This window comes from Myotis yumanensis, unplaced genomic scaffold, assembly GCF_028538775.1.
Source record: "Myotis yumanensis isolate MYYU_CA2020_CCGP unplaced genomic scaffold, mMyoYum1.0.hap1 SCAF_1, whole genome shotgun sequence".
Lineage (NCBI taxonomy): Eukaryota > Metazoa > Chordata > Mammalia > Chiroptera > Vespertilionidae > Myotis > Myotis yumanensis.
In genome coordinates, this window is record NW_027223752.1 from 208,900,193 (window position 1) to 208,919,075 (window position 18,883).

General features: G+C 49.8%; 1 protein-coding gene across 1 annotated transcript in view; it reads left to right on the top strand.

Annotated features, from left to right (window-relative positions):
• Nucleotides 1–14,842, top strand: part of SCFD2 (sec1 family domain containing 2) — a 348,367-nt gene extending 333,525 nt beyond the window's left edge. The window contains exon 9 of the mRNA XM_070396672.1: nt 11,800–14,842. Within this exon, the coding sequence (XP_070252773.1) occupies nt 11,800–11,892 (93 nt within the window). The 3' untranslated portion in view covers nt 11,893–14,842. The remainder of the gene's footprint in view (nt 1–11,799) is intronic.
• Nucleotides 14,843–18,883: the final 4,041 nt, after the last annotated feature.

The window sequence follows — 18,883 nt, forward strand, 5'->3', positions numbered from 1 at the left end:
GGGTATCTGGGAGCCACAGCAGGTTCCTGAGCAGAGGAGTGGCCGTTTCTGCTGTTACTATCACTGTCATGGTCATAGCTGGTGACATTTCTGATACCGTGGTAGGTTCTGCCTCGTTTAACACCCTCTCTGTCAGCAGCAGGGTTGAGAATCTGCTTAGTGAGCGATTGCCTTTTCAGCATGACTTTTATTTTCATCAGAAAGCACATTTCTTACTGCCCCTAATGATTGAGAACCGAATTCCTAGCTCTTCAGAGAGGCCATGCATTGTAACAGCCTGACAGGCATGCTAATCCCTCTCTAAAGGGATAAAGTGCAGGCGTGTCAGAGCCGAGTGGCCTGAGGTTGACAACGGCAACCGGGTCTGCAGTGGCTTTGCTGCCTCTGACCCTGGGCCCAGTCATCTGCACAGCGAGCTCTCGAAGAACGTTGGGCCTCAGGAACAGCCTCGCTGCCACTTGTCCTGTGTGCGAAGCTCCCCAAAGAGTTAACAGCCGAAGGAAGACTCCTGCGAGTTCTTTATCGTCTGCCCTCCTCTCCAGGTGGTTGAGAGGAGGCGGTTCCCTGGATGCTTGCTGGGTGCCACCTGTGGAGGCAGCTCTCCCTTTCTCAGGCTGGATAGACTCACAACTGCGCTGGCCCCGCCGCTGACTCTGCCCGACCAGGGCGTGAGCAGATCCCTGCTGCTGGGCGGGCAGGGCCAGGCCTTGCGGCCCAGCTGCACACAGGCTCACACACATGGAGCCGGCCTCTGCCTGGACTCCCAGCCTGGGAGTGCGTGTGAGCCACACCGAGTCTGTGCACCCACAGGCTCTCAAAGACACGCCTGGCCGCCAAGAGGGTGACTCGGACTCGGCCGGCGAAGTACAGTGACAGCATGCGTGTCTAATACCCTCTGTCTTTAACATCTGGCCTCCTCAATCCGCAGGAACATCCCAGTGACGAGGCTCTGTCCCTCCCACGGCAGGCGGCCTCCTTGCATCTCACGGGCTTCATTGTTATGATGTTCTGCTTCCTCTAGACACATCCAAATCGGCCTCCCCAGAGCTCTCACTCACCATGCAGGGTCTAGCTCTCGGGCTGCCCAGAATCCACAGGCAAGTCAGGCGCATCCCTCTTCCAGGTCCTCCCCCCACCTGCTCATGTCCAAACCGAGCATCCTCGGTTTCTGCAGCCCCCCTGCCCAGCCCGTGATGAGGGTCAGAGCACCCTTACTGTGTGTGGCTCTCCTGGCCCGTGTCTCCCTCACACTCAGCCGGACCTGAGAGCCCTGTCTTGGGGCGGCCTGATCAGTGCAGAGGCAGGTGGCCCCTGCCCCTCTCCCCGCCATGGCCTGCAAGGCCCCCCTTCGGGCCTTCTTTTCCGACCTCCCTTCTCCCACATGCTCCCCTCCAGCCTCAGGATTCTGCACTTCTCATGGTTTTATCCCCAGCTCCTCAAAGAGGGTCTGGCGCTGAGTGTCATGATTGTTCGTTTGATGTCAGGTGTTGAACACTAGAAACTTTGCTGTGTTACTGCAGCGTAGATAAAAGCGACTTTTCTGGAGATACACCAGCGTGTGTGTTCACACAGAGCTGGACAGTTAAAACCCCTGTCTTCTGTATCAGTGCTACTCACCCAGGTCTGCTCTATGGGGTGTCTCCCAAGTCCAGGACGCACCGTCACACCTGTTACATTGGACCAGCTGAGTAGTCACATTCTGTGCCAGCCTCTGGTCTTTGTGCACGTTCCTGCTCCCCAGGAACTCACCCGCTAATAGCGAGTGACGGGCATTACACACGGAAGCTCCCGCCACAGATTCGTGTACCGAGAGCACCCAGTGCTGAGGGGGGAATGACCGAGGGGCTTCCTGCAGACGGCACAGGCTCCTCACTGAGAAGGCTGTGAGCTGAAGTCAGAGAGGCTTTCAGGGGTCAGCTCTTCCAAGGAAACCAATAGAATCTGGGAAAGGGACATCCAGAAATGAATTCTCTTTCACAAATGACACGATCGCTTGGAACAGTGGAGTCCGGAGACCACAGCCGCACCCGCCACTCCCATGGGACTGAGACCGCCTTCTCAAGTGGGAGAGCTTCCTCCACTCTCCGCCTGGGTGGTTGGTGACGTGCTGATGAGGGGAAGTGGGCAGTTGGAGAAGGCCACTCTCCTGACTACCAGAAAGAAGGGATGGGAGGAAGAGGCAGACCCCGCCCCAGCGCACAGCCACAGCCACAGCCACGCCACGAGGTTGGCTCTGTGGCTTCCTCGCTGGAGCGCGTGTGCCTGGTGCGGCCTCTGTCTGGCTCACTCGCTGCCAGGTTGGGCCTCCAAGCCCAGACAGCTCTGTGGGCTGAACTCCATAGCTGGGTGGTGGCCCGAAGCCAGCAGAAGCCTGGGATTGTGGGAGGAAAATAACAGGGAGGGACCCTCCCAGGAAATACAGGGACAGGCCAGTTCAGGAAGTAGAAAGACCATGTGGGCAGCTCAACCCAGCCGCCCACTGCTTTTCATAGGCATGTGCGTGTAGCCCGCCTCCACTTTCGTGTGGTTCTACATCCCTGGGCTAAATATTTGGTGAGAGTGTAATTTTTAAAAAACTGAGCCCAAACATATGCTCATGCACACCCAGTTTTTCATAGCTTTGGGATTCAAGGACACCTAAATCCTGGCTCGAAAGCCTGGCTCCTGGCTATTCTGAGGTTGATGGGAAGCCCAAGAAGAGGAGTCAAATGACTGAAAGCAAAACAAAACAAATCAAAACAAAACAAAACATCAGAAGGGACAAAGGTGAGGAGATGGCCTGCAGCCTCCCACCCCCGTTCTCCGGGAGGTGAGCACAGCCCACTGGCCTCTGACGTGCCAGCCGGTCGGACGGTTCACACAGAATTTCTGGAGTGTAATTAATCCACTGTCCCACTGCTTTAATGAACAAATCTTTTATGTTTAGCGCAGGCGTGTGAGTGTGTGAATATGTGCAGGGCCTTGAATATGAGATGTGCCCAAAACCATTCCATCACCTGGGTGAATACGAATGCCGGCGCCTGTGCTTCTGCGGGGTACTTTTCCTGGGAAGAGTCTCCCAAGTTTAAAAGAAAATGGAGAAAAAAATGGTATCCCCTGCTCCTTTCCACTCACAACATGAGAAATGAGAGGGTGGTGGGCTCTAAGTCCTGCACTGCCTGCTTCCACTGTTCTGCAGAAATAGAACTGGAAGCTGCTGGCACCTGCAAATTATAGTGCTGGCCCACAGAAGTGGGACATCGAGAGAAGGAGGTTCTCTCCCAGCACTGGCCTGCTCCCCAGAGCCCAGGGCAGGCTGAGGACCAAGGCGGAAGCGTCCCTCTTCCCGCTGGAGCCTGGCCTTTCTGGAGCCCCCGGCTGAGGCCCTCGGGGAGCCCCCACCTCACAGAGGGCAGTTTCCCCCAGTGCCCTCGATGCCTGGGAAAAGCCGGTTCTCTGAAGGGAGTTCTCTAGCACTCAATTTGCCTAATATCGCACATTTGATTACTGTGTTCATAAAATGTACGCTTACTACCTCACAGGCTTGGTTCAGGCTCTCTTAAGCTTTTTCCTGTTCATTTTTGAGTGCCTAATCCCCCCCCCCCCCCCCCATTTGCTTCATTTTCTAGAATTTTGAGGGCTATTTTAGCTAAGTCATGCAGAACTGCCATTAGTTAAATGGACTAAAAAAAAGAAAGAAAGAAACAAACAAAAACCTCTGAAAATGTGAAAAGCAACCTGAAGACAAAAAGATGCCTAAGATATGAAAATGCTTAAGGCCCAGCAACTGTTCTGCTGTAAATGAAATGTTAGCAGTGCAATCCTGCTTGTTCTTCAAAATGGGAATTCTAGACAAATAGGCATTTAGTTGAATTGATTTGAAACAAATTTACCCAGCGCTGTCTTTTACTAGAGAAACTTCCTAGTTTAGCCAACCGCTGCTAAACTCACTGCCTCCTTCGTTGTCTTTTATTAGGACACAGTCACAGTCTATAATAATAACTTTGGCTCATTGGTGAAATTGTGTCTTAACCTTTTTGTGCTTTATTTTCCTTACCTGCAAATTAAGAATAATATATGTACCTGTGTCATAGGGTTGTTAGAAGTTTTCATTCCTTCAGTCATTCACTGACTCATTACAAGGACCTGATATGTATCAAGCCCTGTGCTAAGCATCAATGAAAAGAACCAGTTAAGGAAACAGGGAAGGCAGGGTCATGCCGACGGCCGTGGGAACACAGTCAGTCTTCAAGGGCAGGAAGCTGGAAAGGCTTCCTGGAGGTGGCGATGCCTGAGCAGACTGGCAAGTCTTCAGGCAAAGAACGAGGGAACTCATGTTGCAGATAGAGAAGCATCTCCAGAATTCCTGCGGTGAGGCCCAAATAGTTGAGGAGGGGGAGAATACAGAGCTGAGGGTGAGGGGGTTGGTGGGAAGGGACTGGGCGCAGAGTGCTGAGCACCCATCAGAGTCTCAGCTCCTGAAATGCTCTCTGAGAGGGCTGGGCTTATCAAAGGCAGGGAGGAGGCCTAAGGATTTTAAGCCGCTGAGTAACAGAATCAGATTTGCACTTGGGAGGATGGCTGTGCCCCCCACCACCACCACCACCTCAGCCCCGGTGACCCTTATGGGCCAAATAGAGGGTGGGAGAGTGAGGTGGTGGTGAGGATGAGGACGGCGACAGCAGCTACCATTTTAAGCCCCTCTAGAGCCTGTCAACGGGCTAAATATTTTACATATGTGTTCACATTCCACCCTCATACAATCATGTGACGTGGATATATCACTATTCCCACTTTACAGACGAGGACGTTGAGTCTCAGAGTCATACAGTGACTTCTCCAGAGCCATCTGTCTGGCAAGTGGCCGGCGGGGCCCGTTCAGCATGGACGCTCCTAAGCCTGAGCTCTTAGCCACTAGCTCTGTGGCAAGAGCCTTGGTCTCCCTCCTCCGAGACCCCCAGCTTACCTCCCATGCTGCCCGTTTCCTCCTGTGTCTCCTCAGCCTCCATGGGGCAGGCCCTAGACGTGCACTGGTCCAGCCCACATGCCATGTAACTACCTGCCTGTGTGTGGGGGGGGGCGGGGGGGGGGGCAGCTGGCCTTTGGTTCAGCTCCGTGTAGGGGACAGACTCGAGTCCCTCTCAATGTGGCTGGAAGCCAGCACACAGCCCGAGGTGGTGGCTTCCCTCGGCTCAGTCACTGCTGCTCTGAGGGGTCAACGTCCACGGAGTCGGTAGCCTTCTCTCTCCAAGTCCCTCGGTCCTTCCAGCAAGCCTCCTGACTGGAAGTCACAGGGCAGAAGTGTTTTTTTTTTTTCTTTGTTCTTACGGTCGCTTTATTTCAATCAGGATCCCAACAGGAACCACAAGTTGCTTTGGGCTGATGTATCTCTTAAGGCACTTTTTCACCCTCCTCCCTCAGGTTTCCATCTCTCTCCTGTATTCTCCTTTATATATACTAGTACCACCCAGAAATTTCCTGTGTCTGCCACCATTACAGCTCGCTTTTCCTGCAGGTTCTTTTTGTCATGGTTATAAGAGTAACCTTAAGTCCTTGTTTGATAATTCAAATGTCTGGGTTATCTCTGTGTCTACTTATACTGACTGTTCTCCCTCTTCACATACTGGCTGTTTGCTGTGGTGTTTTGGATATTTTACTGATACATTGTAGGCGCTGGATACATTGTAGACGCTGGGTACATTGTAGACGCTGGGTCCATTGTAGACACTGGGTACATTGTAGACACTGGGTAAACTGTCGACGCTGGATACACTGTCGATGCTGGATGCTGGATACATTGTAGACACTGGGTACACTGTAGACACTGGATACACTGTTGTCACTGGATACACCGTCGACGCTGGATACACTGTCGACGCTGGATACACTGTCGACGCTGGATGCTGGATACATTGTAGACACTGGGTACACTGTCGACACTGGGTACACTGTCAACACTGGATACACTGTCAACACTGGATACACTGTCGATGATGGATGCTGGATACAATGTAGACACTGGGTACACTGTCGACACTGGGTACACTGTCATCACTGGATACACTGTCGACGCTGGGTACACTGTCGACGCTGGGTACACTGTCGAAGCTGGATACACTGTCGTCGCTGGATACACTCTTGTCGCTGGGTACACTGTAGACACTGGGATACATTGTAGACGCTGGATACATTATAGACACTGGATACTGTTGGGGTCCAACCCCAGCAGGTCCAGGGGTTCCCAAAGGTGTGTACAGAGTTGGCGAAGAAGGAATGACACGGAGGAAGTGTTCAGTTCATCAGCAGCCTAGCCAGGTTCTGTAGTCAGGTTCTAGCCAGGTTCTGTCTTTATTTCTCCTGTTACATCTGTATTTATACCAGTTGATTTTAATCCTATCCATTCTATTACAAAGGTTAGGGCATTTCTTATCTCCATTCCAAGGTTATTGGATTGTTCTGTCAAGCTACAAGGAAGTAACTGAAGGAGATTATCCTAAGTAAAGATTATGTAGCTTAAGCGTGATTGTTCGTAGTTAAAGTGATTAACTACCCGCCTGGCACTTAGTTCAGGGGTCTTGTTCCCTCCCTAACTCCAGGGAAAAATCCCCACCTGGGGAAACAACCTTTCTCGGAGAAGTGACTTTGGTTAAAACACATAGCGCTAAGAGGAGCAAACATATTAAGAACAGTATGCCATATGCCCCAGGTCCCTTGAAACATATGCTGTGCAGATGTTTCTTCCCTGCAGCGACTGTGTCAAGCAGCAAGGATGGACCGGCTTCCGGCAGGATACATTGTAGACACTGGATACATTGTAGACGCTGGATACATGGTAGATGCTGGATTCTGTTGTCGTTCTCCGAATACAGTTGTATTTTCTTCTAGCCGTTAACTTCCTGGAAACAGTGAAAGCTTCATTTTAGACCTTGTGGAGGTGGATCTGTTTGATTTAGCCCTGTTCCTAGGGCATACGCCTTAGTCCTGGGAGATAGTCCTTATTCTTAAGGCTTGGTCCTTCCGGTTTCTGGGAGAAGCTCAAGGTGTTTACCTCGAATCTCTTACTCCGCAGGACTTGGTGTTTTGAAAACTGCTCCTCAGACACTTTAGCTTCCAGCCACTGCTCTTCCCGGGGTTCCCTGGTGCTGACCCAGGCCGTTGCCTTTTGGGACTCAGCGGGGACGTGAGGAGGAATTTGTGTGCAGGTGCTGGGCTCCTTCTTTTATGAAACTTCCCCCACTCAGTTCCTTAACTTGTTAAAGATAAATTTGCAATTAACTGGTCTGAGGAACGGAGGTATTTAAACGCTGTTTTCTATTTTATATAATAAAATCGCCTTTTTCTTCTTCTTCCTCTTCTTAAAGGATACCTTTCAGCATTTCATATAATACTGGTTTGGTGGTGATGAACTCCTTTAGCTTTTTCTTATCTGTGAAGCTCCCCATCTGACCTTCAATTCTGAATGATAGCTTTGCTGGATAAAGTAATCTTGGTTGTAGGTTCTTGCTATTCATCACTTTGAATATTTCTTGCCATTCCCTTCTGGCCTGCATAGTTTGCGTTGAGAAATCAACTGACAGTCATCTGGGCACTCCCCTGTAGGTAATTGATTGTTTTTCTCTTGCTGCTTCTAAGATTCTCTCTTTGTCTTTTGCTCTTGGCATTTTAATTATGATGTGTCTTGGTGTGGTCCTCTTTGGATTCCTTTTGTTTGGGGTTCTCTGCGCTTTCTGGACTTGTAAGTCTATTTCTTTCACCAGGTAGGGGAAGTTTTCTGTCATTATTTCTTCAAATAGGTTTTCAATGTCTTGCTCTCTCTCTTCCTCTGGAACCCCCACAATGTTGGTACACTTGAAGTTGTCCCAGAGGCTCCCTACACTATCCTCATATTTTTGGATTCTTTTTTCTTTTTGTTTTTCTGGTTGGGTGATCTTTGCCTCTTCGTATTTCAAATCTTTGACTTGATTCCTGATATCCTCCAGCCTGCTGCTGGAACTCTGCATAATATCCTTTATTTCAGTCAGTGTATGCTTAATTTTTAGTTGGTCCTTTTTCACAACCTCGAGGGTCTCACTAGATTTCTTGAGGGTCTCACTAAATTTATCAGCGGTTTCTAGAAAATTCTTGAAAAACTTTAAAAGTGTGGTTTTGAACTCTATCCAATAATTTGCTTTCCTCCATTTCTGTCATTTGTGACCTGTTTCTTTGTCTCCGCACTTTTTATGCTTCCCTGTGTTGATAGAGTGGCTTTCTGTGTTAGGTGTCCTATAGGGCCCAGTGGCTCAGCCTCCCCAATTACCTGAGGTGGACACTCTTGGTGCAGCCCTTTGTGGGCTTTGTGCACAGTCTTGTTGTAGTTAAGCCTTGATTGTTGTAGGTATCACTGGGAGGAATTGACCTCCAGGCCAATTGGTTGTGAGAATCAGCTGTGTCTGCAGTGGGAGAACTGTGCTGGAGACACCCTTCTGGGGCAAGACTTGCTTCAGTGGGGCTTTGGTGCTCACTGAGTCTGCCCCCTGAGTGTGTCCCTTATGGATCTGAGGAGTTGTAGTCTGGATGGTCCCACTCTGACCACTGGGTACACTGGCTCTTGGATCTCTAAGGAGGTGCTAATCTAGCCTCTGCCTGAGGCTACCCAGCAGGAGCTATGGAGAGATCTGCAGATTCCTCTTCTTTGTTTGGGGTTTGGAGGTGCCCAGATGAGGCCCAGCTGTGAAGCAATGCAAGCTGCTGTGGGGCCTTGGACCTTCTTTTGGAAGTCCTGGTCTCTCTGATTCAGCTGCAGTTTGTTAAGTTATTTTCAGGTTGCAAAGGGCCAGGCCTTTCATATGCAAAGCCTCTGTGCACAGCTTGGGTGGGGTGGGGTCTCAGGGGATCAACAGGGCGGAGCAAGCAGCTATGGCTGCTCCCCACTCCTACCCTAAGAGGCCCTGCGTCTCAGTGCCCTGGTAATCACTGCAAGCACCTCTGATAGAAAGCTGTCCTCGAGTTCTGCCTGATGCCAGACAATCCAGTTTCTCCCCGTATGAGTCTGGGTCCCCAGAGACTCACCCGGAACTGGAGTTCAGAGCAGTCGGGAGCTTGAGACTCCCTCCCAATTGAAAAAGACAACCGCGTCCTCAGCTGCCAGCCCTTTCGGCGTGCGCCTCTGTACCTCTGCACTTTACTTCCGTACCTCCTCTGAGTCTCAGTGCTTTTCTCTTTCCTTCTAGTTGTAGAATTTCCACTCAGCCAGCCTTCCTGTGGTTCTAGAAGTGTTTCTTAACTTGAAACTTAGTTGTCTCTGAACCTCACCTGAAACCGTGTTCAGGATTGTGTGTGTGAGCATGCATATTTTTCTAGAGTTCTCAGCTTTCCTACAATTCAGAAGGAGGCCTATGACCCACTCACAAAACACAACAAAGTGACAGCTCAGGACTGCTGAGCGCCTCCCTGCTCTGCACACTTGACCTTATGTGAGCTTTGCACACGCTGCAGGCTCGGGGCTGTTGTTTGCCTTCGGAGAGGCCAGGCTCCAGAGCAGTGGCTTTCCCAGGGCATAGCCAGTCAGCACACGCTGCGTGGGGTCTGCTGAGGGGCCCCCATTCTTAACCTGAGGATGCTGAGGAGTGAGTAGAGACCCCAGAACCACGTTTTCCTGTGGCGTCTACACTGCCTGTGGGTGGTCGCTGCTCAGACTCACTCCTGCCCTCAAGCTCCCATCATGTGCTGTTCAGGGAAAAGTGAGCACAGATTCTAGTGCATTCTTTTCTGACAAAAGCATAACTGAGCTGAAATTTGCTCCCTTTCAAGGAAAAGTGAAATAGCTGCTTCTAATTTTTATTTTAGAAAGAAAAAATTTTAATAGCCCTCGTTTTTTGTTTTTCTTTTAACTAAACAAGAAAATTATGAAGTGCTTCTTTCTCCCTTTCCAACCTTGGCTTCATCCCCATCTGCTTTTCCTCCCCATTGGGGTATGTAGTCCCTGGTATTGACCAGTGAGCTGGGAAGTGGGAGTTGGTTAATTCATAGGTTTGGTTGCACCTGGGACAGTTAGGGGCAGGAGGGGAGACAGTGAGTGTGCGATGTCCACCTGCTCTCTCCCAGAGGCACAACCTGGCAGTGTGGCCAGGCAGAGCTTGGTCCTGCTACCGGCCTTGCAGTTGTCTTCGCTCAGGTGCTGGGCTGTGGAATTCTGGTTCTAGAACCTCCTTCCCCATTTCCCATGGTCACCTTCTCACCCCGTGAACGTTCAGTGCCTGCCTGAGCAAGACCTCACCAACTCTTACCAAGCACATCACGGCCTAGCCCAGCCCTGGGACCACACTCGCCCATGCTGCAGAGGCAGATCTGCCCCAGAGGACAGGCCCCAGTGAGGGAGGCAGAGAGGGTCCCCTTCACAGTGACAGGCCAGAGAGACCCGAAGGTCCATGTGGACCAGGGGAGTGACGCAGCCTTGCCCAGAGCGCTGACCTTGGAGAAATGACCAGGCGGACACTTGGATGCCGGAGCCAGCCTGCCTGGGCTGGAGCCCTGGCTTCACTACTCTCTGTGTGTCTTCGGGCAAGTTCCTTAACCTTTCTGAACTTTATTTTCCTTTCCTGCACAATAAGAATAATGTATGTGCCTATTTTTAGGGTTGTTATGAAGGTTAAATGTCCATTAAATGAGTCCGTCCTCAGTGCTGGCACATCATGGGGACTGACAACTATTAGCTGACATCATCATCACCATCGTCGTTACGGGTTGAATTGTATCCACTTCCCAAAAGGTGTTGAAGTCCGAACCCCTAGTACTGTGAAGGTGACCTTGTTTGAAAATGGGTCTTTGTAGATTATTGAATGGGGATGAGGTGATTAGGGTGACTCCATGGCTGTGTCCTAATAGAAAGGGGGAACTGGACGCAGAGACACACAGAGGGGAAGGCGATGTGGAGACACGAGGAAGCTAAGCGGGAAGGGAGCATGGGGCAGTTTCCCTCAGGACCTTGGGAGCAACTGTGAAGTGGGAACTCATTCTGAGACATAATCACACCAGGTTTTATAGGCACTAGGCCAGTGATGGCGAACCTTTTGAGCTTGGTGTGCCAGCATTTTGAAAAACCCTAACTTAACTCTGGTGCCGTGTCACATATAGAAATTTTTTGATATTTGCAACCATAGTAAAACAAAGACTTACATTTTTGATATTTATTTTATATATTTAAATGCCATTTAACAAAGAAAAATCAACCAAAAAAATGAGTTTGTGTGTCACCTCTGACATGCGTGTCATAGGTTCGCCATCACTGCACTAGACATTCCTTTTTGTTTTTGTCTTTTCTGTCCAACCATGTTGTCCACCTCATACCAATTATGCCAACACCTTGAGCTCGGACTCCTGGCCTCCTGAACGATGAGACAGTAAATTTCTATTCGTTAAGCCACCCGGTTTAGGGTACTAGGAAGTCAATACAATCATCATCATCATCACCCACAACAGCATTTACCTCTGGATGCACCTTCTCATGCTCCTGAAGGAAGGAGAACCCTCTACATCAAGGTCAAATTATTGGATCGCAAAGTGACGGTATGATCAGGTTCAGTTCGGCAGCGAGGAGGGGCTGAGCTCGGCCATTCTCGGTGCTGCTGGTTAAAGGTTCAGTAGGCACAGCCATGCTAACCCATGGGCCATCCTTCCATCCAGGACACCAGCACTCAGAGGTATTCCAGCTGCCACCTTCTGCCTATTCTCCACGGTACCCACTCCTGCCTCCCCCCAAAGAAATGTGTTGCATTTTCTTTTTCATCATAATCACCTGAGTTTGTCTTCCCTAATTGCCTGTGGTGTTTGCCCTCCTGTTAGGTGATGGTGCTGTCCACGCGCCTCCTGAAGCCACTCACCATGCCTGAGCTGCTATTTGCCACTGACCGGCTGCACCCAGACCTTGGTCTCTGAGCATCTCCTGAGAGGATGCGACCTCCCGAGATGGAAATACCAGTCCATCAGCTGCCGCCGTTCCAGATAAGCCCCCAAAGCCGGTGTCCCTGGTACCAGGGGTCCATATGGCTGAATTCTGTCCAAAGGTCTTGAGAACCACCCAGTGAAGTCGCTTGCTTGGATTCCTGTGATTCTCTTTTAAAAAAATTATTATCATTCTTCTAAAGGCGTCAGACTGTCTTTCGGCTGGCCTGATTCGTAATAATTCCCACGTATTCTTAATCCTCTGTGTGTGATCTTCCTGATTCCACCTGCACGTTCAGTCATTTTAAATAAGTGCCCGTTGTGAGTGTTGGTAGATGGATGACAAGCCCTTTGATCTGCAGTTGCTCAGAAAGAAGTGAGACAAGCTTTAGATTATAAATGTGAGGAAAGTTTGTGTATGTGTTTTTTCTCTCTTAGGATTATGTTACTGAGGAGGGAACATTGCAAAGAGCATCTGAGGCTTTGTTTCTGTCTTGATCTGAGACATTTTTGCAAAGGGGAGGCAGGGCAGGGGATGGGCCAGGGCTGCTCTGGTTGTCAATGGGCCGCCACGACAAAGGGCTGCCTTGTCCAGGCCTGCACACTCGCGGGCAGGGCCACCCGCCTCCTGGAACCTAGTGGGAGAGAGGTTGATTGGATGGCTGACTGTGCCTGGAAAAGGTTCCCTCCCTAAGGAAGGCCCCAATAAAGACATCTGGTCCCAGGGAGTGCACATTTGAGCCCCAACCCCAGAGACTTTTGTGATTTAGTTTCTATTGAAATATAAAGCTGTCTTTTCTATAAGTCTAAATTTTCCTTCTGGCCATAGCAGAAAAGCCTAGACCCACCTAGTGAAATTATATAAGAATTCTGGCAGAAATGAACCCACACATTTGTAGGTGTGTAGTTGGTGGATATTTCTAGCATCTCTAAAAGGTGTTTATAATGCAGAGATGAAGCTGAAACATGGTGTCTAGTGTGGAGGAAATAAAATGTAAATCAAAACACATCTCAGTTTTAATTCTCGACAAAACCCTGTCATTTTATGAAAAACCTGTGAAGTGGGAAATCATTCTGAGATGAAATCCAACCAGGTTTTATAGGCACTAGACATTCTTTTTTGTGGGTGTTTTTTTTCTGTCCAAGTATGTTGTCCACCTCAGACCAGTTCTTTAATGATGCTCAATATTGGAGACCTCAGATGCTTTTAGATGTGTGAATCTGAATAAGAAAATGGCAGAAGTCACTATTTTCTAAAATAAAATTTAAAAAATTAAGAAGGAGCCTGTGGTGTGTCTCAGATCCTTCATTCACCAGTCATTCCATTCATTCCCAGATATCGCGTGATACTGGCTCCGGCCACAGTGGTGAATGAGCCCAAGGCGTCCTGACCCAGCGGCTCTCACGAATGAGCTGCTGGTGCTTCTCCTGATGGCCAGACCCAGTGTGAGTGTCTGCTCAAGGTTAGCTTTTAAACCATATGTCTATCTGCAAAGGAAACTCCGGGAATATAAAAACCAAACTGCTGCCCTAGCTGGTTTGGTTCAGTGGATACAGGGTCGGCCTGTGGACCAAAGGGTCCCAGGTTCGATTCCAGTCAAGGGAACATGCCTGGGTTGCGGGCTCCGTCCAATGTGCAGGAGGCACCCAATAAATGATTCCCACTCATCATTGATGTTTCTATCTCTTCCTCTTTCAAATAAATAAATAAATAAATAAATAAATAAATATAACAACAACAAAAAAAAGAAAACTGCTAACAGTGGCTCCCTCTGGGAAGGAGTATAGAATAAGAGCTAGAATAAGAGAGCTAAAAGAAGGGAGAGTCTTGCTTTTTCTGTTGTTGTTCATACTTTCAAATATTTATTCCTATTTAATAGCTATTTATTTAATTCCAGTCTACTCCGAATCACATAATCCTATTGTCTGAGGTTTTTTTTTTGACAAAAATATTTTTTTAATCTGCCCAGTATAATTTGCATACAACAAACATGGTCTTACTTGAAATGCACAGATCAATGAATTTTAATAAATGTGTAGTATCCCATGTAACTGTCAACACAATCAAGAAATAGAGCATTTCCACCACCTCTAAGATTCCCTTTTACAGTCAGTTTTCCTCTTCTACCTCCAGCCCCAGGCAAACACTGATTTGCTTTCTAGAATTGCATAAAAATGGAATCATACAGTTTGTCTTGTATCTGGCCTTTTTTGCTCAGTAAAATGTTTTCGAGGTTTATCCATGCTGTTGTGTATCAGTAATTTTCTCCTTTCTTTGTTCGCATTGATTGATGGTGTTCCACTGTACAGATACAGGACATTGTGTTTATCCATTTACTCTTGAACATCTGGGTTGTTTCCAGCTTTTTAGCTGTTATGAATCAAACTGCCCTCGACATTGGGGCCTTTCCCTCGATATACTTCTGTGTTGTTTGAATTTTTTTCACAGAAAACATGTATTTGTGTATTGCTTTTGTGCCTTTGATGTATTTTTACAACTTAATTTTTTCTTTTAAACATGAACATTCAAAAGCTCCTAATCTGAGATAAAAGGTGGAAGTTCCTGATTGTGAATGTTATCATTAAGCAGTTCCTATGTCCCAATAATACTCTCAGAACTCTATTAATTGTGGCCACAGGCAGTTTCTGAGTGGTGGAGGGAGATGTCAGATGTTTGGTTTAGAATCATCTTTTCCCATCTCTGTGGTCGCTGGTTCAGCAGGAACTGCACGAGGCAGGCCATCAGGTAGTGAGTGGAAGGCTTTGGACAAAAGGTGAGATGGAAGGAGCTTGCGGTGACCAGAGTTTGGTTTGAATAAGAAAGTAGGAGACACAGGGCAGAGCACTGCTTCTTCAGTTAAAAGCAGGAACATAATGGCCCTGGCCGGCTGGCTCAGTTGGAGTGTCATCCTATATACCAGAAGGTTGTGGGTTCAATCCCCAGTTGGACATATTTTTCTCTCACATCAATGTTTCTCTCTCTCTCTCTCTCTCTCTCTCTCTCTCTCTCTCTCTCTCTCTCTCTCTCCCTCTCTCTCTCTCGTCAATAAAAACATATCCATGGGTGAGGATTAAAAAAATAAAATAAAATAAAAAGCAGGAGTATAATGGAAACTTGGTATAAATCCCGCAAAGAGCCTTCACCAGATAAGGGAGAAGAGGGGCCCAGGCGACAGCACCTGGCTCCCTGGCCCAGCCTCCTGAGGCTTCTCGTGCTCACTGCCTGAGTGTAGGAGGGTGGGAGAGAAGTGGGTGTGCTCTTGGCCCCTGGGAAGGAGCAGTGGTTAGAACTGAGCTCCAGGGTCTTCTCTGGGTTTAAGTCTCAGTCTGCCACTCACGATGCTGTGGGCCTGTCCAGGCCTCAGTGCCTCCTGTAAAATCCAGGTGATGATGAAGGGTACCTCCCTCATGAGAAGGCTGCTGGAGCGGGGAGCCATCCCTAACCCAGCGGCCAGCACGCAGCCCAAGGAGTGTGGGTACTTCCTGCTGAGGACACCAAGGAAGAGCCTCACAAAATGATAAGCCTCAGCAGGAGGATAATGCAGAGAAGACACAAGGCACCATTGGATCCACATGAGAAAATGGAGGAAGAACACCTGGTCCATATGCTTCCCAGACAGCATTGCCCAGAGGCCGGGAGCAGGGCCTGCAGCCTGACCCAGTGGTGTGGGTCCAATCTCACCTCTCCACACGGTAATTCCCTTCGCCCGTCTCAGCTGACTATGAAATTGGACGAGGATCGTGTTACCAGAGAGGGGACCTGGCCCTGAATGGGTCTGCCTGGGGCAGCGGGTAGTATGTGGGGTCTTGACTTGGTGCAGGAAAGATTTCACAACAGGAGTCCAGGTGAAATTTAGAGGATATTTATTAAATCTGGGGACAGTTTAGCAAGAAAGGGCTGGGGAAGTGAGCGTAGGCTGGTCTACTTTGGCTCACCAAGAAGTCAGAGAAGAGGGGGTCTACCTGGGAGGAACTGCTGTTGCCCATCGCTGCCCTGGTTGCAAGCCTCATGGGGGAACAAGAGGGGGAGGTGAGGCGGAAGGCAGGGGTGTGCTCCTGGAGGGAAAGCATGCACTAGACCAAGTATGTTAAATCCTTTATTTGGCCCTGTTAGCCTTTGAGTTTGACATGCTTGCACTAGACCTGGGTTTTTAAAGGTGTTTAGGGAAGGATCTTGGAAGAATATTCACCAGCTTAATGCTGCTGTACCAAAATGAGGTTTTTTCTCTTAGCTTCCTCTGTCCTTGGGTGAGTTGGCAAATGGCACGAATTGGATTTCTGCTCTCTGTCTCCCTGAGTAGGGTGATTTAAGCTACTTACCCTCGAGTTGGGGAGGAGAAGTACAAACCATTTTCTCATAAAAGTCCTTGATTTAAGGAATATAAGATTTACCAGATGGCTGCAAACCGCTGTTTAACTATCTGTCTGTTTGCCTATTCCGCCTGTCCTGGCTTACTGGCCTGTCTCACTATAGGACCTACTGCAGCGGGTTGGTTGTTGTGAGAATTAAAAGAATTAAGTTTGTAAAGCACTTAGAACAGGGCACGTGGCAAGCTGGCTGTGCACATGCCAGCGTTGCCATTATCGTAGCAAATGTCCGGTGCTTGCTCGTGCCTATGTCTCCATCACTGATGTTACCCATGAAGTAGCCGTGTGGATTCTAGACTGACACCCTGACTTAGCCTGTGCACCTCACCCAAATGCGCCTCATTCAGATGCGCCTCCCAGATGCCAGCCGGCCTCAAAGGCTGGGCTGAGTGGTCATGCTGGTTTCTCCTCTGGGGCCTCACCTCTGACAGGCCAAGGCCAAAACAAGCACAGGCAAATGCAAACCTTCCGCAAGGACCTGCGGGCCGGTCTGTAAACACAAGCAGCAGGGGTGTAAATACTCTGCAGCAATGGACCCCCGCCTTCGTGACCGCCTTCTGGAGTCTGCTCCCCAGCACACATGGGGCCCAGCCCAGTGGAGGCGCAGGAGCTGCGTCAGCCAAGTTGTCCCTGGGGGCCAGGGCCTAGGGAAATGGCTCTGTTTACCCCAGGCCCCTCCGTTACAACGTCATCCCAATAACAAAGAATTCCACCGAGCTTCCCCACGACCATTATTATTTATTTTAGCCTGATTACCAGGAACGGAATCGCAGCAACAAATAACCCAGGATTCCAACTGCCGTCTGCTGCCCCTGCCCAAGGAACTGAAGAAACTCCCTCTCTATTTTAAAAGACAAAAGCAGATGATGGAGGGTATTTGAGAAGGGAGCACGGGGTCGGGTGGGGGATGGGGAGTTTGGCGGGGGTCTTGCCACAATCAGTAATAAACCTACTCCTGTTCTCTTCTCACCAAGTGAGGAGAGGGAGAACAATAAGAACGTTCTGGAAACTTCTCTCTTTAGGCGCTGGAGTACAGAGAACACTGTGTTCCTGGGTGACTTATTATAATAAAGGAAGCCCTGTGGTTCCCTCCGGGCCATCCCCAAGGGCCCTGGCCTGACTTCTGGCCGCCTGGGGCAGCCCCCTTCCCTCAGGGTGCAGGGCCCGGCCCAGGAGTCCCGCGCCCACCCCTCTGTCTTGAGGGAGTTGCCACAAGCTTGTTCAATGTCTGGAAAACACATCGGTTTCTCCCTCTTTGGAATGTGAGATGAATGTTGAAATCCCATTTTTCACCAGAATGAAGGGCTCCTGTAAACAGGCCCATGGCTAGGGGCTGGCTGGGTGGGCGCATCAGGGCGGGGCGAGGGGAGGACAGGAAGCCTCGCCAGCTCTGCACCGCGCAGAGGGCTCCGCATGTTTTTGATTTGCAGCAGGGAGAAAACTCGAAAGCCAGACAGGGGGACAGACAAGGATCTGGTTCTGAAGCAGACAGCTGTGGGCCGGGCCGCCGCTGCCTAGACGTCTTTATTACTGAGCTGGGACTGGAGGCCAGGGAGCAGCCGGCTGATGGCAGCAGCAGATGTGGCTGTGGCAGCCGGGCAGCTGGGCGGCCTTGGCCAGGGCAGACCACAGGCTCAGAGGCAGCAGGGAGACTGAGAAAAGCAGGCCAGGGCATGTGGGCCAGGGCAGGGAGGCAGCGTGTGGAAGACAGAGGAGAGCTCGCGGGGGGCGGGGGGGGCGGGCATTGCTGAGGAAGCAGAGCTGGGGCGCTGTGGGCACTGCCTGGGTCCAGGCTGTGGCCTCAGACAGGCCTGGGGAGTCCATGCAGGTCTCCCATTTCACGCTGCACCAGCTACTGAGTTCTGAGCCTCCCTTCCCGCGTCTGCGGAGGGACTAAGGATGGAGTGCAGGGCTGGTGTGGAGAAACACTGCACACAGGGCCTGGCGCCCGGTCTTCAATTCGTAGAAACGGTCATTGTTATTACCTGTGTGGTCCTAAGCAGGTGATTTCATCTCTTCCAGCCTCCGTTTTCTCATCGTTAAAATGGAAGTGGTAGTATTACCTTCCTCACAAGATTCTTCAAAAGGTCAAAGGAGATCATTTATAAGCTGGTGCATTGTAAGTGCTCAATAAATTCTAATTCCTTTCCTTTCTCCACTCCCCTGCCTCCCATCACCACCCACATCCCTCCCTGCCTTCCCTTGCCCACATGGCAAAGCAGGTGTTCCCCTCCCAGGCGGGAGAGGGTGTCCCTCAGTGCCTGATGGTCATCGTATTCGGACATTTAAATACTAGACATACCACTTGGAGTGTTTCTTGTGTGCCACAGGAGGCTGCAGAACACAGGCTAAAAGCAAAGCTGCATCTAAACCCACCCCCAGCCATTTTCTGGCCACAGGATTGTGGCCCTCAATTGCCCTTTCTGTAAAATGGGAGAAATGATACCCACCTCATAGTCTATTGTACGAATTATGTCTGGCCCTAGCCGGTTTGGCTCAGTGGATAGAGTATCTGCCTACAGACTGAAGGGTCCCGGGTTCAATTCCGGTCAGGGGCATATGCCTGGGTTGTGGGCTTGATCCCCAATTGGGGGCGTGCAGGAGGCAGCCAATCAAT